The sequence below is a fragment of the Herpailurus yagouaroundi genome, unplaced genomic scaffold, assembly GCF_014898765.1.
Source record: "Herpailurus yagouaroundi ecotype Mexico unplaced genomic scaffold, PumYag 530, whole genome shotgun sequence".
Taxonomy (NCBI): Eukaryota; Metazoa; Chordata; class Mammalia; order Carnivora; family Felidae; genus Herpailurus; species Herpailurus yagouaroundi.
Genome location: NW_024412747.1, coordinates 5,083,665 through 5,108,336, shown reverse-complemented (window position 1 = coordinate 5,108,336; position 24,672 = coordinate 5,083,665). Strand labels below are relative to the sequence as shown.

The following is a 24,672-nucleotide window of genomic DNA, read 5'->3' as shown; positions in this document are numbered from 1 at the left end:
ACAAATTACCTTATTTAAACGCAGTAAAACAAGATATTAATAAGAGAAAACAAGCCATCTCCTCCAAGAGGCCCTCCATAATCTCCCCGTGCAGAGCTGAAGACTTCCTTCCCTGTGCTGACACAGCGACTGCACTTAACGCAACTGCAGCACACGTCACCATTTACTCCTCTTGCTGGCGCTCTGATCACGAGACCCTGGAAGGCAGAGACTATGTCCTGCCAACTCTTGCGTCCCAGGGCCAACACGTCATAAATAGTAACAATTAGAACAAGGAAACTGCCTTTGTTTCAGGCAGATTGCGACACTCTGTTCTTACTAGGAAGGCTGCGGTCCCACCTCCCTAAGACGATGACTAAGTTTCAGAGAGGACACACGGCTCACCCAGCATCTCAGGGCTGGTGTGTAGGAGAGGCGGAACTGAACGCCTTGTATCTGAGACTTGTAGACACGTGCTTCAGTCCAGCTCTACCACCCACCGGCTCTGTGACCTAACCTCCGCAGACCTGATCCCTCATCCACAAAATGCGGAGGGTAACGTCCACCCGTCACAGGGGTTCTGAAAGAACTGAAAGTATGCTAAGTGGACGAGCCCCGAATGGTGGCCCTGATGATTACTACCGTGCTCATTACGGATGATATCCTCGGAGGCCTTCCACCACACCAGGAAGCACAGAATTCATCCATTTAATCAGTTTTTACTGAGCAGCCACCATGTGAGGCACTCCAAGGGCCGGGCCCCCGGGCAGACAGGAAGGAGCAGCTGCAGGAGCTGGTGGAGACCGGACACTGGGGTGAGACTGACAGACAGAGTGCCAGGGAGGATTCTTAAATGAGAGGCTACAGAAACTGGCCGGATGGTGGTACATTCACTGAGGAGGGAACGGTGAGGGCTTCAGTTCTGAATGGCTGAAGTGTGACAGATGCAACTGGGCCATCAAAGAGCGCTAGGCTGACGGGGCGGTAGGCTGGGGAAAGCAGCCGGCGGTGAAGACGGAGAGGTAGGGTCCCTGGCACCACCAAAGCTGGGGGTGCAGCCTAGAGGGCCTCCCTCAACAGAGGAGCGTGAGAAAATAAGGGCCCGGGCCACCCTTACAAAAGCGCCGACGTTCGGGGTGCCAGGGTGGCTCAGTGGGTTGAGCATCCGACTTCAGCTCAGGTCATGATCTCATGGTTCACAAGTTCAAGCCCTGTGTCGGGCTCTGTGCTGACAGCTCAGAGCCTGGAGCCTGCTTCGGATTCTGTGTGTGTGTGTGTCTCTCTCTCTGCCCCTCCCCCACTCGTGCTCGCTCTCTCTCTCTCTCTCTCTCTCTCTCAAAACAAAACAGAACAAAACAAAAAACACTAAAAGTGCTGACGTTCAAGTCTATGTAGTAGAGAACGGACGTTCAAACAGAAGTGGGGGTGACGGCAGAGCGATGGGGCCACAACCAGGACAGGAAGGTGTCACAGACGCTGAGGACGACTGGTGTTTCCAGTGGGGAGTGGTTGATGTGTCCAGCAGGGCTGAGGAGTCAAGGAAACTAGGACTTGAAAAGCACCCATTTGGTTTATGACAACTTTAGAGACAGCTGTTTCCGCGTGACAGAAGAGGCAGAAATCAGAGAACGGAGTGGCAGGGTGTGTTTATAAACAAGCTGACGAAGAGAGGAACACTGAAGGGACCATGGAATTGAGAGGGTCTTTAAGGTGAGGGGCTCTTAAGTTGTTTCAATGCTCATGAAAAAAAATCCAAGAGACAAGGAGAGGCTGAAAATACGAGACAGAGACAGAGAGAGACAGAGAGACAGAGAGACGAGGGAGGGAGGGGAGAGAGAAGGGAGGGCAGGGAGAGAGAAAGGAGAGAGGGAGGGAGGGGAGAGAGGGAGAGGGAGGGAGGGAAAGAGGGGATGGACAACCGTAAGGTTCTTGAACGGATGGAACGGTGCAGACTGCTATGCTCTACAGGAACCCGGGAAGGCGGGAGATGGGTTCAGGTGTGGCAGCTGTTGGTCCCATGTTGGGGGGATGCAGTGTTCCCCGGGGGGATGCAGTGCCCCTGGGGGGGGGGGCAGTGTGCCGGAGCAGCCTGCAGCCGAGCGAGGGTCCTCCCTCGCTCCGATTCCACGGCCTCACGTAGGCAACTTGAAATCAGCCATGGAAACTGATACGATACTACGAACCTGTCTTTTTTTTTCCCTGAAAGCTGGTTGTTAAATAAAATCACATTAATCCTTCCCCCTTTTTCTTTTAAAAGTTTGTTTATTCTGAGAGACAGAGACAATGCAAGTGGGGGAGGGGCAGAGAGAGCAAGAGAGACCGCGAGAGCAAAAGAGAGAGAGAGAGAGAGAGAGAGAGAGAATATCCCAAGTGGGCTTTGTGCTGACAGCCCAGAGCCCGACTTAGGGCTTGAACTCATGAAACCACAAGATCATGACCTGAGTGGAAATCAAGAGTCTGATGCTTAACCAACTGAGCCACCTAGGCGCCCCTAGTCCTTCCCCTTTTAAAGCTATTTTTAGCTTTAAATTCCAAACAAACCAAAACAGTTATGTTCTGTAAAGGTACATGGAGGCTCATTATACTTCTTTTGTGTATGTCTGAAAATTTCCCTAATGGAAAGATAATGTAATACTGGTGGTAATAAAGTGATACTGACGCAAAACAAACCCAAAGAGTTACTTCTTTATGAACCGCCTTCTTCAGAACATATGTGTAGCAATGCCACTATGAGCAACTGCTTAATAAGAAGAAAGCTAAACACCCCCCCACCACCCCACTCCAACGGGCTTTTTCTCCATATATCTTTGCCTTCCTGTCGTAACAATTCAGGTCTTGCAGCATAAAACATGCCTTTTTTGTATTTTCACACTTGCTCATAAGGCTTTCAAATGTACTTAAGTGAGTATTCTAAAAAAAGGTGAAATAAGCATATTTTCACACTTTGTTCACAATCTATTGATTCTAAACCTTTAACATTTGTCCCTAGAGATTTCAACCAAAAAAAAAAAAAAATTAAGAATAAGCATTCCTACATGAATTGGCATTTTCAAAATATTCTTGAAGAAAAAGGGAAATTTCTTTCTTTTTTTTAAATTCCAGCATAGTTAACATACAGTGTTATATTAGTTTCAGGTGTTATTTTTCTCAGCTGTCCTAGAAGGAACAGTCTGTGGAGAATAGAGACAGAGCAGGTAAGGAGGACACTTACCTCAGAACTGACTGCTTTCCACTCTGTGTTTCAGAATCACTTGCAGAGCTTTGGAAACATACATGTACTATTACCTGGTCCCACCCCAAACATCCCAAATCAGAATCTCTCGATCCTACGACCAAATACACATCGAATATGCTAAATATTCCAGATATATTACACCATGCAAAACTCCCTAGCCCCTGGGAAGTAGACGTATTATCTCCATCTTGCAGATGAGGAAACTAAGGCTCAGAAAAGCTACATAACTTTCCCAAGGACTTGGTTATGACTCAGATGGAATGAAAGTAAGGAGGAGACTCCGAAGCTTGTGTTTTTTTCTGCTTCCTAAGGTGTCTTCTCCAGAAAATATCACATTAATTTTCTCAATTTAATACAGTGACTGCCAGTAAGTAATCACTCAAATATTGACGAAAAGAATGAAAAGTGACTCCTAGGAATACTTACACTGCTCAGTTCATTCATGGTAAGCCGTCGGAGAATAAATTCAGAAATGCTCTCTGCAGTAGACATGACAAAGTTCTGAAGAAGAGTAAACACCTCATCTGTACAGGAAAAAAAGCATGCAACTGAACGACAGATGTAAGTTCCTCGGTACAAAAAAAATGCCAGATTTTCTAGTAAAAGTACATCTATGTTAAGCACGTGAGTGAATCACTAACCAAAACTGAATTCCAATAAAACAACAGTCATTAGTATTATGGGGAAATCTATAATTCACCTTAAAATTCATTTAGGAGTTTTAGTTCTGGATAAGATGGAACAGGGACACACCAGCCTCTCTCACTATAAAACCCAGACCGAATAACTGAGCAGCTATGTGGAGACTCTACAAGGTAAAAAGTAGTGGGAGGATTCAGAAAGCAGTAACACCAAACACAGTGACCTTGGTCTTCCTGCAGACTGGAACCACGTGCAGGAGCAGTCAAGAAAGCAGGCAGCCTGATGGGCTCCAGCTTTCTAATCAGAGAATGAAAAGGGGGGAACCCCAGAGGAGCAGACAATGAGTCCTTAGGAGATTCCTGAGAGAGAGGTACTCAGGAAAATGGCCCCAGAAAGTGGTCTGTGAACTGCTGGGCTCCCCCCGAGCTGCCCTGCATGGACCGGCTACTAAGCAGCATCCCAAAGACTTTTGGAACTCAACTAACAGAGAGACAGCTGCCCACGTCCCAGACTGGCCACTGGGAGGATCACATGTCAAGGTCAAGACCACACCACAAAGGATCGGAAAACAAAAGTGACAGCAGAACGAACGCGCACAGAAGATGGGACATCAGGAACTGGGGCTGAACCTGAAGCTGATTGTCGTCGACACAAGAATATCAACGTTCTCCACAGGATGTAAACAAGACCCAGAGTCTCATAACACGGTATTCAAAATCTCTAGGATACGATCCAAAACAAGAGGGCACATGAAGCATCAGGAAGTTCCTACCCCACGAGGGAAAAGACAATCTACAAAAGCCAACAAGATGATGCAGACTCTAGAATAATCTGACAAAGACTCCCAAGCGGCTAATGATAAAATGCTTCAACAATCAATCAACACACCCTCTGGAAACATATGGGAAAATAGAAAGTCTCAGCAAAGAAATATAAGATATACACAAAAACCACATAGGGATTTTGTAGTTGAAAAGTACAATTACTGTAATTTTAAAAACTCACTGGATGGGAACAATAACAGAAAGGAGATGCAAGAAAAAAGACTTTGTGAACTTGAAAACAGACCAACAAAATAAAATAAATCATATGCAATATGATAGAGTATAACCAAACTGCTGAAAGCTAAAGACAAAGAAACAACCTTGAAAGCAGAGAAAAACTGTTATTACCTACACAAAGAACACTTGGAATTACCAGAGAATTCTAATGGCAGCCAGAAGCAAATGCAGTATTTTTAAATTGCTGAAAGAAAAGACCCGTCAAACCAGAATTTTATATCCAGTAAAATATTCCTCAAAAGGTGAAATAAAGACACTCTCAGATGAAAAAAAACTAAGAATTCACTGGCAGCAAACCTGTTCCAAAAGAAATGCTAAAAGCTGTTTTTCAAACACAAAGTATATGATGCCCCAGGAAAACACGAGGCATCAGGGATGAAAGAAAAGCAAAGGAAACCACAAACATCTAGGTAAATACAATAGGCCACTCTCTTGAAATCTTTAAAATCTCTTTGATGGTTAAAAGCAAAAATTCTAACATTGTCTGGTAGTTTTCAGTAAATGCAGATAGAAGACAACTATAATACGTGGGGGAGAAAGGGGCAAAGGGAGTCCAGAAGGTGGTCAAGTTTCTACATTCATTTCAAGCAGTAAAACATTAATTCTAAACAGACTGTTAGGTATGCACACTGTAATCCCTATAGCAATCACACACAAACACACACACAAAGCTTTAGATGTTTAGTAAAAAACACAATGGGTAAATTAAAATGGAATATGAAGTAATGTTCAAACTGCCCAAAACAAGCCAAAAGAGGGAAAGACAGAAATGAAAAACGGGAATAAGCAGAACACAAAAAATAAAATGACAGACCTAAACCCAAACATATATGTAATTACATTAAATGCGAATAGTCTACACCAACTAAAAGACAGTGTCAGAATGGCTAAAAAATCATGACATATGCTGTCGGTAAGAAATTCACTTCAAATCTAAGGATGTGAATAGAATAAAAGTAAAAAAGCCAGGGAATAATACTATGCAAATTCTAATCCGAAGGAAGTAGGAGTGGTTATATCACTACCAGGCAAACGAGACTTCAGAGTAGAGGAAATAACCAGGGATAAAAAGGGATATTACATATTGAGGAAAGAGTCAACTCACCAAGAAAACACACTCTTCTAAACATGAACACATAGGCACCTAACAACAGAAGTGCAAAATACAGGACGCCAAACCCACAGAACTAGAAAGGAAAAGAGGCAAACTCAAACTCGGACCTGGGGACTCCAGCACTCCCCTCTCAGTAACAGAGGAAACAGACACATCAAGTATATAAAATTGAGATGCACAAGTCTTGGATCTGACATTTATAGGACACCCCACCCACCAACGGCAGAATACACATTTTTTCCAGGTGCGCATGGAACAGTAGCTAAGACAGACCATACCCTAGATCATAAAACAAACCGTAATGAAGTTGTAAAAACTGAAAAGTGTACAAAGTATGCTCTCTGCCTAGAATAGAGTAAAAATAACAGAAAGATAATAAGAAAATCTCCAAACGCATTTCTAAGTGATTCACGAGTAAAAGAGAGAGTCTCAAGAAAAGTTAGAAAATACTTTGCACTGAAATACAACACACCAAAAGTTTTGGCATGCAGTTAAAACAAAACTTAAAAAAAAAAAAATTATAGCATGAGAGGTCATTTTCAAAAAGATCTAAAATCTACAACCTAAACTTCCACCTTAATTTTTTTAAATAGGCAAAATAAACTAAAAGCAAGCAGACAGAAGCAAACAAAAAACAGGAAGGAAATTGGAAAAAAAAAAATCAACAGGGGCACCTGGGTGGCTCAGCTAGTTAAGCGTCCAACTCTTGGATTTTGGCTCAGGTCATGATCTCACAGTTTTTGAGTTGGAGCCCCACGTCGGGCTCTGCGCTGATAGCATGGAGCCTGTGTGGGATTCTGTCTCCTTCTCTCTGCCCCTCTCCCACTTGCTTCCACTTGATGCTTAACTGACTGAGCCACCCATGGGCCCCAAATTTAAAAAATTTTAAACACAGGGCACCTCAGTGCTCAGTCAGTTGGGTGTCCAATTCTTGATTTCAGCTCAGGTCATGATCCCAGGGTCATGAGACTGAGCCCCGCATTGGGCTCTACACTGACACTGAGGAGCCTGCTTGGGATTCTCTCTCCCTCTCTCTCTGCCTTTCCCCCACTTGCGCTTGCTCTCTCTCTCCAAAACAAATAAACAAACTTTAAATAAATGATTTAAAACACAATTCAGTCAAAGTTGCCCCAAAGAGCATACTGCCAAGCCTCAATCCCAGCAGCTCACAGTAAGTCTACCTGGGTATTTCTGACTTTACCCTTATTTCTTCACTGCCCCTGGTACTGGTAATTAATTCCCAGACTGTTTCCTCATTTATAAAATGGAAATAGCTCTTTTCTATTTTCCTCTTCCTTCATAAAAGAAATCTTTCAGGATTAAGGTCTAGTTACAGTTAACGAAGCTTGATATGGTTTACCAGTCAAATGGAAGCCAACGGCTATCAAAATCAGTATTTCCCTAGCTCTTCCTTGGTGACGTAAAGAGAGATATGCCTGAGGTACAACAGGAACACTGACATTCTGCGGGAAAGAATATAAAGCGTGTACGCATTTAGGGACACGAAGCTGGAAAGAAAGACACTTTTCACGACCTTATAAAGCTGAATGTGCACGTACCCTAGGAACCAGTACACAACGCTGGAGAGAGACACACACAGGCCCACAAGACATGGAGACACATGTTGGTGGCAGCACACATGTGACAGTCATAGCCACACTCCAACGTCCAGCACTAGGAAAGCGCATAAATAGCGGTGCCATCATACGAAAGATTACACGACGGGGAAAGTTAACGAAGTCTAACAAAGGATGTGGAGGAGGCTTAGAAACATGTGAAGTGGGAAAAGTTACAGAAGACTTCCTACGGTGAAGCGACATTTCTGTAAAGCTCAAAAGCAGGAAAACTGGACAGTACGTTGTTGAGGAATACCTACAGATGAAATAAACCCATTTTTTAAAGTGCACGGAAGTGATAAAGACAAAAGTCAAAATTAGGAGGCAAACAGAGGGGACTGGGGGGTAACAGGTAACATCGTTCTTAGCTTGGGTAGTAAGTTCACAGGTGTTTGATTATCGGGCATCGTAACTTACATATAACATCACACACTCGTGTGTGTGTCAAATACCACAGTTTTCCAAATGGTGCCTATGACCCAGTCCTGCACTTGAAAGCACTGAGCTTAGTACAGTCAACACATGTCAAAGGAACCCAAATTTATGGCCTTAGCGAGTTGAAAAGCTTATAAAAAGTTACCATTACATGCGTCCAGCACCTGATTCTGCTGCCAGTATCAAAAATATCAGAATTTGGAAACTGGCTTTAAAAGTTCACAGGCCACACGTTAAAATATAATCCCATCAGTGTTTTCCTCAGGCTTAGCCTCACAGCAGCGCTTCTCTAGGATTTTCACACAGCAAATTTCTAAAATGCCAAGTGAAACTGGTGAGAACGGATTGGGAATCAAGGCTCATCCATGAATATTCTTGTCTCTAGTGTCTGTGGTTTCCAGCTACTGTTCTGCATGTATCTTTGTTTAAGGAGAGACGAACTCAACGTTTCCACTACCACTACACTTTCCGTATGAATTATTTTCTACTTAAAAGGTACTTAGAGGGGCGCCTGGGTGGCTCAGTCGGTTAAACGGCCGACTTCAGCTCAGGTCATGATCTCGCCATCCGTGAGTTCGAGCCCCGCGTCGGGCTCTGTGCTGACAGCTCAGAGCCTGGAGCCTCTTCGGATTCTGTGTCTCCCTCTCTCTGACCCTCCCCCATTCATGCTCTCTCTCTCTGTCTCAAAAATAAATGTTAAAAAAAAAAAATTAAAAAAAAAAAAAGGTACTTAGAGGGGCACCTGGGTGGCTCAGTCAGTTCAGCATCTGACTTCGGCTCAGGTCATGATTTCACGGTTCGTGGGTTTGAGCCCTGCATTTGGCTCTGTGCTGACAGCTCAGAGCCTGGAGCCTGCTTCAGATTCTGTGTCTCCCTCTCTCTCTCTGCCCCCTGCCCCTGCCCCTGCTCGTGCTCTCTCTCTCTCTCTCTCTCTCTGAAAAATAAAGATTTAAAAAAAAAAAAAAAAAGGTACTTAGAGACCAATGCATTTGCAAACAACTCTTTATAAAATGACTACCATTCTCACGCTTTAGCTTAATCTCTGCAACATCTATCACAGTGGCCATGAGAAAGGGATCTTGCTGTAACGTATGTGAAATAGGGATCACTTTCATGGCCTGGAAATCAATGACTGAGCATAAATGGGAAAAAAAAAAAAAGACAAGCAAAGAAGATCGAGCTGTAAAATCAACAGTAACTGGCACATATGTAAAGGCTTTGTTGTCAGCTCCATGAGGGCAGGGGGCTTGTACCTTCACTGCTGGATCCCCAGTAGCACCGGGAAATAGTCGATATCTGCTGAATGCATAAAGTAATCCTCTTATTTCAAAGAGTCAGGAATGTCCTCTCGTTCCAGACACCAACAATATACCAAGCAAGACACCAACAGAAACCATTTGTCCTCACCATCTTGGGTACTGGAACCTTTCAACATGCAAGTGTGCAATAACTTCACCAGCAACTGCAGGCATCTGTCAGTTTTCAGCAAGGGCATGTAGGCATTTGTGCCCAACTTCATAAGGGATTCCAGAAGAGGATCTAAGAATATCCTTAATACATTCTGTGTTCTCCGCTTTTCACTAGATATTAAAAGACATGCCCAAATCAAGCATTTCAAAACCATGAAGAAATTCGTTTCCATCTATAACTTGCGGAACTGGTTATATAACTAATGGATTCAGTTAGACAGAATTAGTCTTCTAGATGATGCAGACACGTAGCACCTGTTAGGACTGATCTCTCCCTCCGGCCTCTTCGCTGACCTCTCCAGTCTGTGCTTTCTCAGGGAGTACAGCATTGCACTCACAAAGAAAGCACAGGGAAGAACGTTCCACACTCAACTTCAAGCACAAGTATAAAGGGAATCCTATACCCAATTCATTCGGAAATTAAAATGCTGAGACCCTGCTACAATAATTTAAAAACAAAACAAAACAAACATATGCTAGCCAAGGAAATGAGATGTTAACAAAAAATACAAAGAATTAAGGATTTATAAAAAAAAACATCATAACCAACTTTAGTACTAAAGCTTTGTCTAGAAAAGAGATTTGATGTTAATCAAATTAACTGCATATCATGCAAATACACGAGCAAGTGGAAGTTGCTTTCTGCAACAATCATAATCTGGTGAGAACTGATCTGCGCACATTTTCAAAATATAAATGAGATCGCCTTGTCTTTATTACATTAATAAAAAGTACACGTTTTACAAATGTGTTGGGTTTGACCAACCCAGTAAATTTCTTTACCCAATCATATGCGAGAATCTTAAAATCTGTTCTAATATTCTTATATAAAACCGTGATTACTGTATATAGTGTTTCTGACCTTCTCGAACAGCTGAACTTACTAACCTAAAAGCCTAATAAGGCCCATTCATATTAATTTATTGGTAATTTTAGGCATTTCTTTAGTGTACTGACAATGCTCTAGTTTCTTCTTTTAATACCCTGTGATCAACTCCATACAAATAATCATGGAAAAGTCTGAACAGGTACCATAAATTTGATTAGCCTTTTTTTTTTTTTTTTTTTTTTAGCTTGGAAACACTTACCTGTATTGAGACTTCATTCCTTCCACATCTACAGCCAACAAGACCATCATTGCAACAAGCTTGGCTTCAAACCAGTCAGGCATAAAGCAGTTTTCTCCTGCTTGAATAATAATAGTCAAGGTTTGCAAAGTGTTAACAAAATCCTTCAAAGATGAGGTTTCAAAACAAAACAGACAAATGATTATGTCTTATCAATATCAGATTATAAGAGCTGAGATGAAATGCAGGACAACACCTTACAGTATAGCTCATCGTTATACGTGTTTAAATACAAACAAACAGGGGCACCTGAGTGGCTCAGTGAGCTAAGCATCCCACTTCAGCTCAGGTCATGATCTCACAGTTTGTGTGTTCGAGCCCTGCATCGGGCTCTGTGCTGACAGCTTAGAGCCTGGAGCCTGCTTCAGATTCTGTGTCTCCCTCTCTCTCTCTCTGCCCCTCTCCTGCTCATGCTCTCTCTCTCTCTCTCTCTCTCTCTCAAAAATAAACATTAAAAAATAAATAAAACAAAACCAATGCCTTCTGCAGGACACAGATAAAGGAGCTGACCTAGGTGCTGAAGACACAATGGCTCCTGTGCTAACGGAATTTACGTTGCAGTAGAGGAGAAAAACATTCGTCAAAGAACAATGAAATGTAAAATGACAACTGTAGTGACTGGTATAAAATGTCACGAGGGAAGTGCACACTAGGAGGCTATGCTCTCCTCTTTCTGGGCAGTAAAGAGAAAGTGCCCTGAAGAACGAGTAGGCTGAGCACAAAGGCTGGGAAAGAGTACAGTAGTTGAAGGGATGCAAGGCCTTCCCAAGTTAGGAAGAGCACATCAAGGGTCCTCTGAAGCAAGCCGTGCTCCAGGAGATAGAGGGGCGCCCATGTAGCAGGGACTCACAAGTGCGAGGAGTGCCAAAGATGAGGTTGCAGAAACAGCCAGGGAAGAGACCAGAAGACTGAGCAGGCCATGCAAAGAATTCCTGTCTTGACCCTAAAGGCAAGGGAAGCCACTGGAGGTTAAAGTGAAGGCATATAAAACAAAGGGAGGAAACATCTGTAGATCCAAATTCGTAGTTTGAACAGATTTCTCCAGGCACAATGTGGGAGACAGACTGTAGGGGAAGCAAGAGGAGATTCAAGTGGATGGGTTAAGAGACAATTCTAGTACTTCAGTTGAGAGAAGAAAATTCCCTAAAATGCAACCAGGAGGAGGATGGAATAGGTATGGACACAAAGGCTCTGGAGCTTCAGACGTGCGTCTGAACCCGAGTCCTGTGCTCGTTAGCTGTGGGACCCTGGAATAACTAACTGCTCATCCTCTCAGAAAACTTAGGTCTATGCTGAAACTAACCTAACACTGTGTGTCAACTACACTTTAAAAAAAAAAAGTTTAGATCACTTTCTATGAAATCAAGCTAACAAATAAGACTTTCCTTGGGTTTATTATAAAAATACATGCAAAGTTTCTAGAATAAGTTTTGGAAGAGAGAACATGGTTAACAGATAAAATGAGTATTTCCCATCTCTGAAAGCCAGTTAAATTAAAATAAGGCATGAAGAGAAGATTTCTTCTTTATTCGTGGTGTAAAAGTGTATCACACTTTTCACCTCAATTTCCAAGAAAATTTTTGGCAAGAGATCTAGTTTTCCAGCCCAGGAGTTTAAATACTTAAACCATTTTCTTAAACACTCTAATATATTTTGGGGATAATTTATTTTGACACAAATTTATTGGAATAGTACAGAAGATGGACAACGGTAAAAACATGCTTGCATGTAGGAGAACTCAGTTAAAAAATACAACAAAAGGAAAAACTTTGTTAGATATTTTAAAAAATCTTATAAATGGCACTTAGTTGCCGTCAATAAAAAATCTGCTCATATTTATTTAAAAAAATCCCAATGTTGGTGCTATCTAGAAAAATTAAGTAAGCCACATTTATCAGTGTAAAGATGAGTTATTCAAACTTATTCTCTGCAACATTTTTTCTCATTAATGCTTTACATCCCACATTTACACTGAAAATTCATTTATAAACACAGACTAAGATGAAATCAAATGCCAATATGCTCTTCAGTTCCCTCTATGCTTTTTGTTTTTTTGTTTTTTTTTAGTTCCCTCTATTTTGAAGAACATTTATATAATCAGATACCCTTGACCTCACAGGAGGCGGAAGGGGTGGGGGTGCTATTTAAGAAGGAAACCTTTCCAAGTTGCAGTGGCCCTTAAGCATCTTCTCCACTTACACAGCATGTGAGCAGGAAGCCTTTGGATGTAAATACGACACGTTTTGGTATGAACAGCACATGCTGGGTCCTCAAAGTGGCTACCCTGACAGTTCTCACTTCCTCCGGCAAAATACCAAGAGCACAGTTCTAGAAGCACAGATCCTGTCTGAAATCTTGAGCAATTTTTCACCTTGGATATGGAAAGGGAAGGTTGTAAATGAGAAGTTTAGTGGATATTTAATGCCTTCTGCTGTCAAGGAACGCCACAGTACGAGGCCAGTAATAACTGGGCGCCTTACTCCTCCAGAGGAAGGCACACCTTTGCAGGGAATTTTGCGGCAGGTTGCTTCCTGAGTACTTTGTCACCATACTAAGCAAATCCATGCTTCAGTGCAGTGGGTCTCAAACTTCAAAATAACTGGAGACTTTATTAATACAGAGGGTGAGCTCCTACCCAGAGACTGATTCAACAGGTTTGGGATAGAGCTGGAGAATTTGTATTTCGAAACAGTTTCCAGGTGATGTTGGCATGGCTGATCTGGAAACCGTACTCTGCAAACAACTGGCAGAGAATTCCTATTTATGCTCCGTTTTCTCTCCCTGGAGGTAGAAAAGTGGAGGCAACAGTGGTTTTAAGGAAACAAAAGAATCGCTGGCTATTATTAATCACCTTAATGCAACTTAGCCCTGAATCACCAGTCAAACCTTGCCACCGTGAATTTTAAAAACGGAGTGCAATTCTAGAAAATGCAAACTAATCCGATGTCTTGAGAGCACATCAGGGCTCGTCTGTGCTTGGAGGAGAAAGAGGTAGAAGCAGGAGGTAAGAATTATAAAGGGGTGCGAAAACACTTTTGAGCCTGACAGTTATGTTCGTCACACCTTGCTATGCTGGTGGTTTCATATATACATAGGTCAAAACCCATCACACCGTACAGCTTACGTATGAGCAGTTTAACATACATCAATTATACCTCAAAGCTATTTTTATCATTTGTTGTACAACTGCAATATACTACTTTGGGGTTATTCCATAGCTCTACATTTCTTAGTTACATTTCAAGTAGGCACATTAACCTCAAAATCTTCACCTATCAAATATCCTTTCTTTTTTTTATTATTTTTTTATTTATTTTTTATTTTTTTTATATATGAAATTTATTGTCAAATGGGTTTCCATACAACACCCAGTGCTCATCCCAAAAGGTGCCCTCCTCAATACCCATCACCCACCCTCTCCTCCCTCCCACCCCCCATCAACCCTCAGTTTGCTCTCAGTTCTCAACAGTCTCTTATGCTTTGGCTCTCTCCCACTCTAACCTCTCTTTTTTTTTTTTTCCTTCCCCTCCCCCATGGGTTCCTGTTGAGTTTCTCAGGATCCACATAAGAGTGAAACCATATGGTATCTGTCTTTCTCTGTATGGCTTATTTCACTTAGCATCAAACTCTCCAGTTCCATCCACGTTGCTACAAAAGGCCATATTTCATTTTTTCTCATTGCCACGTAGTATTCCATAGTGTATATAAACCACAATTTCTTTATCCATTCATCAGTTGATGGACATTTAGGCTCTTTCCATAATTTGGCTATTGTTGAGAGTGCTGCTATGAACATTGGGGTACAAGTGCCCCTATGCATCAGTACTCCTGTGTCCCTTGGATAAATTCCTAGCAGTGCTATTGCTGGGTCATAGGGTAGGTCTATTTTTAATTTTCTGAGGAACCTCCACACTGCTTTCCAGAGCGGCTGCACCAATTTGCATTCCCACCAACAGTGCAAGAGGGTTCCCGTTTCTCCACATCCTCTCCAGCATCTAGAGTCTCCTGATTTGTTCATTTTGGCCACTCTGACTGGCGTGAGGTGATATCTGAGTGTGGTTTTGATTTGTATTTCCCTGATAAGGAGCGACGCTGAACATCTTTTCATGTGCCTGTTGGCCATCCGGATGTCTTCTTTAGAGAAGTGTCTATTCATGTTTTCTGCCCATTTCTTCACTGGGTTATTTGCTTTTCGGGTGTGGAGTTTGGTGAGCTCTTTATAGATTTTGGATACTAGCCCTTTGTCCGATATGTCATTTGCAAATATCTTTTCCCATTCCGTTGGTTGCCTTTTTGTTTTGTTGGTTGTTTCCTTTGCTGTGCAGAAGCTTTTTATCTTCATAAGGTCCCAGTAATTCACTTTTGCTTTTAATTCCCTTGCCTTTGGGGATGTGTCGAGTAAGAGATTGCTACGGCTGAGGTCAGAGAGGTCTTTTCCTGCTTTCTCCTCTAGGGTTTTGATGGTTTCCTGTCTCACATTCAGGTCCTTTATCCATTTTGAGTTTATTTTTGTGAATGGTGTGAGAAAGTGGTCTAGTTTCAACCTTCTGCATGTTGCTGTCCAGTTCTCCCAGCACCATTTGTTAAAGAGACTGTCTTTTTTCCATTGGATGTTCTTTCCTGCTTTGTCAAAGATGAGTTGGCCATACGTTTGTGGGTCTAGTTCTGGGGTTTCTATTCTATTCCATTGGTCTATGTGTCTGTTTTTGTGCCAATACCATGCTGTCTTGATGATGACAGCTTTGTAGTAGAGGCTAAAGTCTGGGATTGTGATGCCTCCTGCTTTGGTCTTCTTCTTCAAAATTACTTTGGCTATTCGGGGCCTTTTGTGGTTCCATATGAATTTTAGGATTGCTTGTTCTAGTTTCGAGAAGAATGCTGGTGCAATTTTGATTGGGATTGCATTGAATGTGTAGATAGCTTTGGGTAGTATTGACATTTTGACAATATTTATTCTTCCAATCCATGAGCAGGGAATGTCTTTCCATTTCTTTAAATCTTCTTCAATTACCTTCATAAGCTTTCGATAGTTTTCAGCATACAGATCCTTTACATCTTTGGTTAGATTTATTCCTAGGTATTTTATGCTTCTTGGTGCAATTGTGAATGGGATCAGTTTCCTTATTTGTCTTTCTGTTACTTCATTGTTAGTGTATAAGAATGCAACTGATTTCTGTACATTGATTTTGTATCCTGCGACTTTGCTGAATTCATGTATCAGTTCTAGCAGACTTTTGGTGGAGTCTGTCGGATTTTCCATGTATAATATCATGTCATCTGCAAAAAGCGAAAGCTTGACTTCATCTTTGCCAATTTTGATGCCTTTGATTTCCTTTTGTTGTCTGATTGCTGATGCTAGAACTTCCAGCACTATGTTAAACAACAGCGGTGAGAGTGGGCATCCCTGTCGTGTTCCTGATCTCAGGGAAAAAGTTCTCAGTTTTTCCCCGTTGAGGATGATGTTAGCTGTGGGCTTTTCATAAATGGCTTTTATGATCTTTAAGTATGTTCCTTCTATCCCAACTTTCTCAAGGGTTTTTATTAAGAAAGGGTGCTGGATTTTGTCAAAGGCCTTTTCTGCATCGATTGACAGGATCATATGGTTTTTCTCTTTTTTTTTGTTAATGTGATGTATCACGTTGATTGATTTGCGAATGTTGAACCAGCCCTGCATCCCAGGAATGAATCCCACTTGATCATGGTGAACAATTCTTTTTATATGCCGTTGAATTCGATTTGCTAGTATCTTATTGAGAATTTTGGCATCCGTATTCATCAGGGATATTGGCCTGTAGTTCTCTTTTTTTACTGGGTCTCTGTCTGGTTTAGGAATCAAAGTAATAGTGGCTTCATAGAATGAGTCTGGAAGTTTTCCTTCCCTTTCTATTTCTTGGAATAGCTTGAGAAGGATAGGTATTATCTCTGCTTTAAACATCTGGTAGAACTCCCCTGGGAAGCCATCTGGTCCTGGACTCTTATTTGTTGGGAGATTTTTGATAACCGATTCAATTTCTTCGCTGGTGATGGGTCTGTTCAAGCTTTCTATTTCCTCCTGATTGAGTTTTGGAAGAGTGTGGGTGTTCAGGAATTTGTCCATTTCTTCCAGGTTGTCCAATTTGTTGGCATATAATTTTTCATAGTATTCCCTGATAATTGTTTGTATCTCTGAGGGATTGGTTGTAATCATTCCATTTTCATTCATGATTTTATCTATTTGGGTCATCTCCCTTTTCTTTTTGAGAAGCCTGGCTAGAGGTTTGTCAATTTTGTTTATTTTTTCAAAAAACCAACTCTTGGTTTCGTTGATCTGCTCTACAGTTTTTTTAGATTCTATATTGTTTATTTCTGCTCTGATCTTTATTATTTCTCTTCTTCTGCTTGGTTTAGGCTGCCTTTGCTGTTCTGCTTCTATTTCCTTTAGGTGTGCTGTTAGATTTTGTATTTGGGATTTTTCTTGTTTCTTGAGATAGGCCTGGATTGCAATGTATTTTCCTCTCAGGACTGCCTTTGCTGCGTCCCAAAGCGTTTGGATTGTTGTATTTTCATTTTCGTTTGTTTCCATATATTTTTTAATTTCTTCTCGAATTGCCTGGTTGACCCACTCATTCGTTAGTAGGGTGTTCTTTAACCTCCATGCTTTGGGAGGTTTTCCAGACTTTTTTCTGTGGTTGATTTCAAGCTTCATAGCATTGTGGTCTGAAAGCATGCATGGTATGATTTCAATTCTTGTAAACTTATGAAGGGCTGTTTTGTGACCCAGTATATGATCTATCTTGGAGAATGTTCCATGTGCACTCGAGAAGAAAGTATATTCTGTTGCTTTGGGATGCAGAGTTCTAAATAGATCTGTCAAGTCCATCTGATCCAATGTCTCATTCAGGGCCCTTGTTTCTTTATTGACCGTGTGTCTAGATGATCTATCCATTTCTGTAAGTGGGGTGTTAAAGTCCCCTGCAATTACCACATTCTTATCAATAAGGTTGCTTGTGTTTATGAGTAATTGTTTTATATATTTGGGCGCTCCAGTATTCGGCGCATAGACATTTATAATTGTTAGCTCTTCCTGATGGATAGACCCTGTCACTATTATATAATGTCCTTCTTCATCTCTTGTTACAGCCTTTAATTTAAAGTCTAGTTTGTCTGATATAAGTATGGCTACTCCAGCTTTCTTTTGGCTTCCAGTAGCATGATAAATAGTTCTCCATCCCCTCACTCTCAATCTAAAGGTGTCCTCAGGTCTAAAATGAGTCTCTTGTAGACAGCAAATAGATGGGTCTTGTTTTTTTATCCATTCTGATACCCTATGTCTTTTGGTTGGCGCATTTAATCCATTTACATTCAGTGTTATTATAGAAAGATATGGGTTTAGAGCCATTGTGATATCTGTATGTTTTATGCTTGTAGTGACGTCTCTGGTACTTTGTCTCACAGGGTCCCCCTTAGGATCTCTTGTAGGGCTGGTTTAGTGGTGACAAATTCCTTCAGTTTTTGTTTGTTTGGGAAGACCTTTATCTCTCCTTCTATTCTAAATGACAGGCTTGCTGGATAAAGGATTCTCGGCTGCATATTTTTTCTGTCTAGCACACTGAAAATCTCGTGCCAACTCTTTCTGGCCTGCCAAGTTTCAAAAGAGAGATCAGTCACGAGTCTTATAGGTCTCCCTTTATATGTGAGGGCACGTTTACCCCTTGCTGCTTTCAGAATTTTCTCTTTATCCTTGTATTTTGCCAGTTTCACTATGATATGTCGTGCAGAAGATCGATTCAAGTTACGTCTGAAGGGAGTTCTCTGTGCCTCTTGGATTTCAATGCCTTTTTCCTTCCCCAGTTCAGGGAAGTTCTCAGCTATTATTTCTTCAAGTACCCCTTCAGCACCTTTCCCTCTCTCTTCCTCCTCTGGGATACCAATTATGCGTATATTATTTCTTTTTAGTGTATCATTTAGTTCTCTAATTTTCCCCTCATACTCCTGGATTTTTTTATCTCTCTTTTTCTCAGCCTCCTCTTTTTCCATAACTTTATCTTCTAGTTCACCTATTCTCTCCTCTGCCTCTTCAATCCGAGCTGTCGTGGTTTCCATTTTGTTATGCATTTCATTTAAAGCGTTTTTCAGCTCCTCGTGACTGTTCCTTAGTCCCTTGATCTCTGTAGCAAGAGATTCTCTGCTGTCAGCTATACTGTTTTCAAGCCCAGCGATTAATTTTATGACTATTATTCTAAATTCACTTTCTGTTATATTATTTAAATCCTTTTTGATCAGCTCATTAGCTGTTGTTATTTCCTGGAGATTCTTCTGAGGGGAATTCTTCCGCTTGGTCATTTTGGATAGTCCCTGGCGTGGTGAGGACCTGCAGGGCACTTCCCCTGTGCTGCGGTGTATAACTGGAGTTGGTGGGCGGAGCCGCAGTCAGACCTGATGTCTGCCCCCAGCCCACCGCTGGGGCCACAGTCAGACTGGTGCGTGCCTTCTCTTCCCCTCTCCTAGGGGCGGGATTCACTGTGGGGTGGGGTGGCCTGTCTGGGCTACTTGCACACTGCCAGGCTTGTGATGCTGGGGATCTGGCGTCTTAGCTGGGGTGGGTAGGCAAGGTGCACAGGGGCAGGAGGGGCAGGCTTAGCTTGCTTCTCCTTAGGTGATCCACTTCAGGAGGGGCCCTGTGGCAGCAGCAGGGAGTCAGATCCGCTGCCGGAGGTTTGGCTCCGCAGAAGCGCAGAGTTGTTTGCGCGGAGCGAGCAAGTTCCCTGGCAGGAACTGGTTCTCTTTGCGATTTTGGCTGGGGGATGGGCGGGGAAGATGGCGCTGGCGAGCGCCTTTGTTCCCCACCAAACTGAGCTCTGTGGTCCGGGGGCTCAGCAGCTTTCCTTCCCTTTGTCCTCCAGCCTTCCCGCTTTCTGCGCAGAGCTGTTAACTTATGACCTCCCAGCCGCTAAGTCGCGCTTGCTGTCGGAACACAGTCCGTCAGGCCCCTCCGCTTTTTGCAAGCCAGACTTGGGGGCTCTGCTTGGCCTGTGAGCCGCCCCTCCGCCCCGGCTCCCTCCCGCCAGTCCGTGGAGCGCGCACCGCCTCGCCGCCCTTCCTACCCTCTTCCGTGGGCCTCTCGTCTGCGCTTGGCTCCGGCGACTCCGTTCTGCTAATCCTCTGGTGGTTTTCTGGGTTATTTAGGCAGGTGTAGGTGGAATCTAAGTGATCAGCAGGACGCGCGGTGAGCCCAGCGTCCTCCTACGCCGCCATCTTCCCTCCAAAGCTTCTCAAATATCCTTTCTGAGGACCGCTTGATTTCAGTATAAATTTCTTCAAATGTATTTCACATTCTGGTTAATCTTAGCACATCCAAGTTCTGACAAACCTTTGGTGCTATTTCCAAACTGTTGCACTTTCTGTAATTTCTGAAAGTTCTTTAACATTTTTGTTTGTTTGTAGGTGATGCTGGTTCTGTGTGGTTTTTGTTGTTGCTCTGTCCTATTGTCTTAGGTATCGTGTGAACAACACAGCGTGTATGCGTGTGTGTGTGTGTGTGTGTGTGTGTGTGTGTGTGTGTGTACCTCATATCCATCCTTACCTCTTACCATTCTTTCTTGAGCTCCGTGTCATAAATACACAGATGAAAGATACACAGATATACAAATACACAGATGGATAGTGGCATGCCTACTTTCTGCTCCCCGGACGCAAGTTCATCCAAGCCTTGTGGGATGCTCCTTCCCTCTTTTCACCTTAATTTCTATTCACACGTCAGACGTCGCTCACCTGGTGACGTCCCGCTACCTCTGCTGTTCTACCTGTTCTAAACAGACAACTGCTCGTACAGTCTCCCCATCCCAGTGCTTATGGCTTTCAAGGCACTGTGCTAGGATTATCTGCTTACTTATCAACTTCCTTGCTAGATGATGCTCCTTCTGAGGGCAAGGGATACAGCTTTTATCTCTGTAATTCCGATACCTGGCACTTAGAAAACACGTGATATGTGCTTGCTGAATCAATAGCATGAAAGCTACCTGTACTAACTATATACCAAAAGCCAAAGAAAAAGCTACTTTAGATGTAGAACCTGACTGAAAATAGTGTTTTGGCCAATGAGTCTTTATATAAAAACGAATGTGAATATTATATGTATCTTACGTTCAGAAACTCAAGATAAATATCGTTTGCTTTGGAATTTATTCATTTGGTCTCAGAATTGCCCAGTAGCTGTCAATTAAACTTCATAAAGGCACTTAGCCAAGGGCATTAAAAATCAAACAAACAAAAATATTAAAACAAACACAAATGCTTCCTTTGTACTTGAAATCAAGTTTTAATTTTTTTAAAAACTTAAAATAGCATGTTATATATTAAATAGTATATTTTAAGTTCTAGAAATATTAAAGAAATTCTAAAAATAGCGTTTCATCCGATTTTGAGTATCTAATCAGATCTGACACTGTTATATACTCTAAATTATAAAACAAGTTCTATAGATATTTCAGGGAGCTTAACGTGTGTTTACTCTAGTAGGAACTAAAATTTATTTACTTTTGTAGGCCTAACAAAAGAATCCTCCAAGTAACAGCACAGAATTATTAGACATAGAATAAAATACATAAGAGAAATATTCTACAAAGGAAGAAGAGATGAACTCACATATTTTGGAAGGATAATTATCTGATCGTTTAAAACCTATTCCATGATCAGAGAAATCAGTACATGAACACAACTCAGTCTGAGACAACGCTAGGAAATTTAAGACACATTAAATTCAAAGATGTAATTTACCCAAATTATCCCTAACGACCTTAATGAAGCAGCATTAGAAATGTAAGAAGAATCCTAATTAATGAATCTGCTAATAGTTCTTCCCTTTATGTAGTCTTACACATTTCCCCAAAGAAGTTGGAAAATTGATATCGGCTAAGTATCTGGTAAAAAGAAAAAAACTAACAAAACCACCCTTTCAAACATAACTTTTCTCTAAAACTACTTTTCAAAATCAGTTCATATTACATGTGATGTTTTGAAAACAAACACATAAAAGCTACCCATATTTATCTACAAATATTTCCACTTACAGAGGCTCTAAAAACACATAGGCGGTATGGAGCCTGTGAAGATTCAGTAATTATAGAATAAATTTGTGTCCAATTCCTACTTTGGCAACCTACTAGTTTCTTAAAACATACAAAAATAGTTTGAAAACCTCAAGTCCTAGAACAGATAAAGTACAAGTAGGAAACGTATTTTTACATTCCATTATTCACATCTGGCTGAAAATAGGAGTTGGATACCAGTAAATCACGCATTTCTTCGTTAAGCGTGTATCTTGATCTGAAAAACTAGTTAAAAGTCCTTTGAAGACAATTTGGTGATACCAATCCATATAAATGATTTCAGACTTACTTTCCAAAGCAGGTGACTTCATATACTCTTGAACTAGGTTCTTCACGTAAGCATTTAGAGAGGACGTCTCAGGAAGTCCAACGCAACTACAATCTGAGGCTCTCCTGAAACAGTTTTCATTAACACGCAACCAATCACAGAGCTAGGAAGAAAAAATAGTTTTTATTTTAAAAACCTACCTGAACAAAGGGTTTCTAATTGCCCTAAGCCAATTTTCTTTCTTCCACAATAAACTGAATTGAAATAACTGAACACAACAAAGTAATAAAATATTTAGTCATGATGGAGTTCTACAGATAATAGTGCAGATAGAAAAAAAATGTGTATATGTATATATATGTAGGTATCTGTGTATATACACATGTGGGTGTTTCAACCTCCCTCAGAGAGTGCGTAAACTTCATTAACAGGCAAGAATTTTTAAAGAACGGCAGCACCTGGGTGGCTCGGTGCATTAAGCGTGCAACTCTTGATCTTGGCTCGGGTCATGATCTCACGGCTTTTAAGATGGAGCCTCGCATAGGGCTCTACACTGACACCATGGAGCCTACTTGGGATTCATTCTCATTTTCTCTCTCTCTCTCTCTCTCTCTCTCTCTCTCTGCCTCTCCCTCTCCCTCTCCCTCTGCCCCTCCCACGCTCACAGGCCAACAGGCATGCCCACACTCTCTCCCAAAACAAACAAACTTAAAAAAAATTTTTTTTAAGTACCTAATATATAGTACACATTTTGATAGGGTCTTCTAAAGAACATCTCTGTGAAAAGTGACACATTACATAAAACAAATTACAACCTTAAAATTCATTCCAACTTCACATACAAAAATAAAGATATGTTTGAGAGAATGCAGAATGTATTAAGTTGTAATTAAAGTTCCCACCTTCCTGACAAGGCTACTTTCTATCATACGCACCTTTTGAAATGTATGAATTAAAAAGAGAAATACTAGTCCTTTCCCATTACATCTTTTGGAAGATGTACAAAACTACAAGTCACAGAATTCAACTTTGATCACGCATAATTGTGAATTCTGTTTTGAAATCTAATTATGTTCTAGGTTTTCCTTTTACAGCACATCTCTTACTGTACACATTCAACATACGAATTTTTTTTTAATTTTTTTTCTTAACGTTTATTTATTTTTGAGACAGAGAGAGACAGAGCATGAACAGGGGAGGGGCAGAGAGAGAGGGAGACACAGAATCTGAAACGGGCTCCAGGCTCTGAGCTGTCAGCAGAGAGCCCGATGCGGGGCCCAAACTCGCGGACCATGAGATCGTGACCTGAGCCAAAGTCGGACGCTTAACTGACTGAACCAACCAGGTGCCCCACAACATACGAATTTAAATACGAAGTCAATCATTATGAAATAAGTCTTTCTAAAAAATAAGAATTTTCTCGGTATTAAGGTCATCCAAAATTACATGCAAGGAGACCGTGATGCATCACCTGACCAAAGACAAACTTCATGAATGAATGAATCAGTCAAGACTAAAACCAACATCCCATAGGTGCCAATGAATGAGCAGTTCAGAAACACCAATGTGTAGGTCTTTATTATCAAGTCAGAGAACTGTAAAATCTGACAGGGAGGCCAACAAGGATACTGATCTCTCAACAGAATATACTTTTTCTTTATATTCCTCTCACACTGGTCAGGCTACGTTTCTTAATTACTGTTGTAAAACGTGTGAGGTTTTCCAAATCTTGCATTTCCCACAAGCGGCATCCTACTATGACAAAATAACCGACAGACAAGTAAACTCAAATTCATATCTGCTTCTTCCTTCCATCAAATCTGTCACAAGACTCAGAATGTTGTCTTCTTCAAAGAGTTTTCATGTCAGAATTATGATTTAAAATGGCATCTACTGGGGCACCTGGGTGGCGCAGTCGGTTAAGCGTCCGACTTCAGCCAGGTCACGATCTTGCGGTCCGTGAGTTCGAGCCCCGCGTCGGGCTCTGGGCTGATGGCTCAGAGCCTGGAGCCTGTTTCCGATTCTGAGTCTCCCTCTCTCTCTCTGCCCCTCTCCCGTTCATGCTCTGTCTCTCTCTGTCCCAAAAATAAATAAACGTTGAAAAAAAAAAAAAAAACTAAAATGGCATCTACCTAGCAGTCTCTGGGAGACAGGTTCCCTTGATTTCCCATTAAAATACAAGTCTCAAACGTTTATTTGGATACTGTCAAGGAAACGAGAAGATGCCACAGACTGGGAGGAAACTATTTGCAAGAGACACATTTCTGGTAAAGGATTGGTATCCAAAATACACAAAGAACTTACCGTTACGAAAACAAATAACCCAATTTTTACAAATAGGCAGAGATCTGAACAAACGCCTCATCAAAGAAGATACACAAAGAGCAAACAGCATATGAAAAGACGTTCAGCATCACATCACTAGAGAACTGCAAATTAAAAAACAAGATACCACCACACGCCTCACAGAATGGCTTACGTTCAAACCACTGACAACACCAAACGCCGATAAGGATGTGGGGCAACAGAAGTCTCCTTCGCCGCTCGTGGGAATGCAAAATGGTACAGCCACTTTGGAAGACAATTTGGGCTCTCCTTAAAAAACTGAAGCTTCTCTTAACATAATCCACAACAACTGA

At 41.7% G+C, this 24,672-nt stretch overlaps 1 protein-coding gene across 1 annotated transcript in view; it reads right to left on the bottom strand.

Annotated features, from left to right (window-relative positions):
* TARBP1 (tRNA guanosine 2 -O-methyltransferase TARBP1) overlaps nt 1–24,672 on the bottom strand; it is a 96,268-nt gene that overhangs the window by 49,451 nt on the left and 22,145 nt on the right. The window contains exons 11-14 of the mRNA XM_040464911.1: nt 22,055–22,196; nt 10,640–10,739; nt 9,490–9,662; nt 3,641–3,738 (exon numbers count right to left, since the gene is read on the bottom strand). Of these exons, the coding sequence (XP_040320845.1) occupies nt 3,641–3,738; nt 9,490–9,662; nt 10,640–10,739; nt 22,055–22,196 (513 nt within the window). The remainder of the gene's footprint in view (nt 1–3,640; nt 3,739–9,489; nt 9,663–10,639; nt 10,740–22,054; nt 22,197–24,672) is intronic.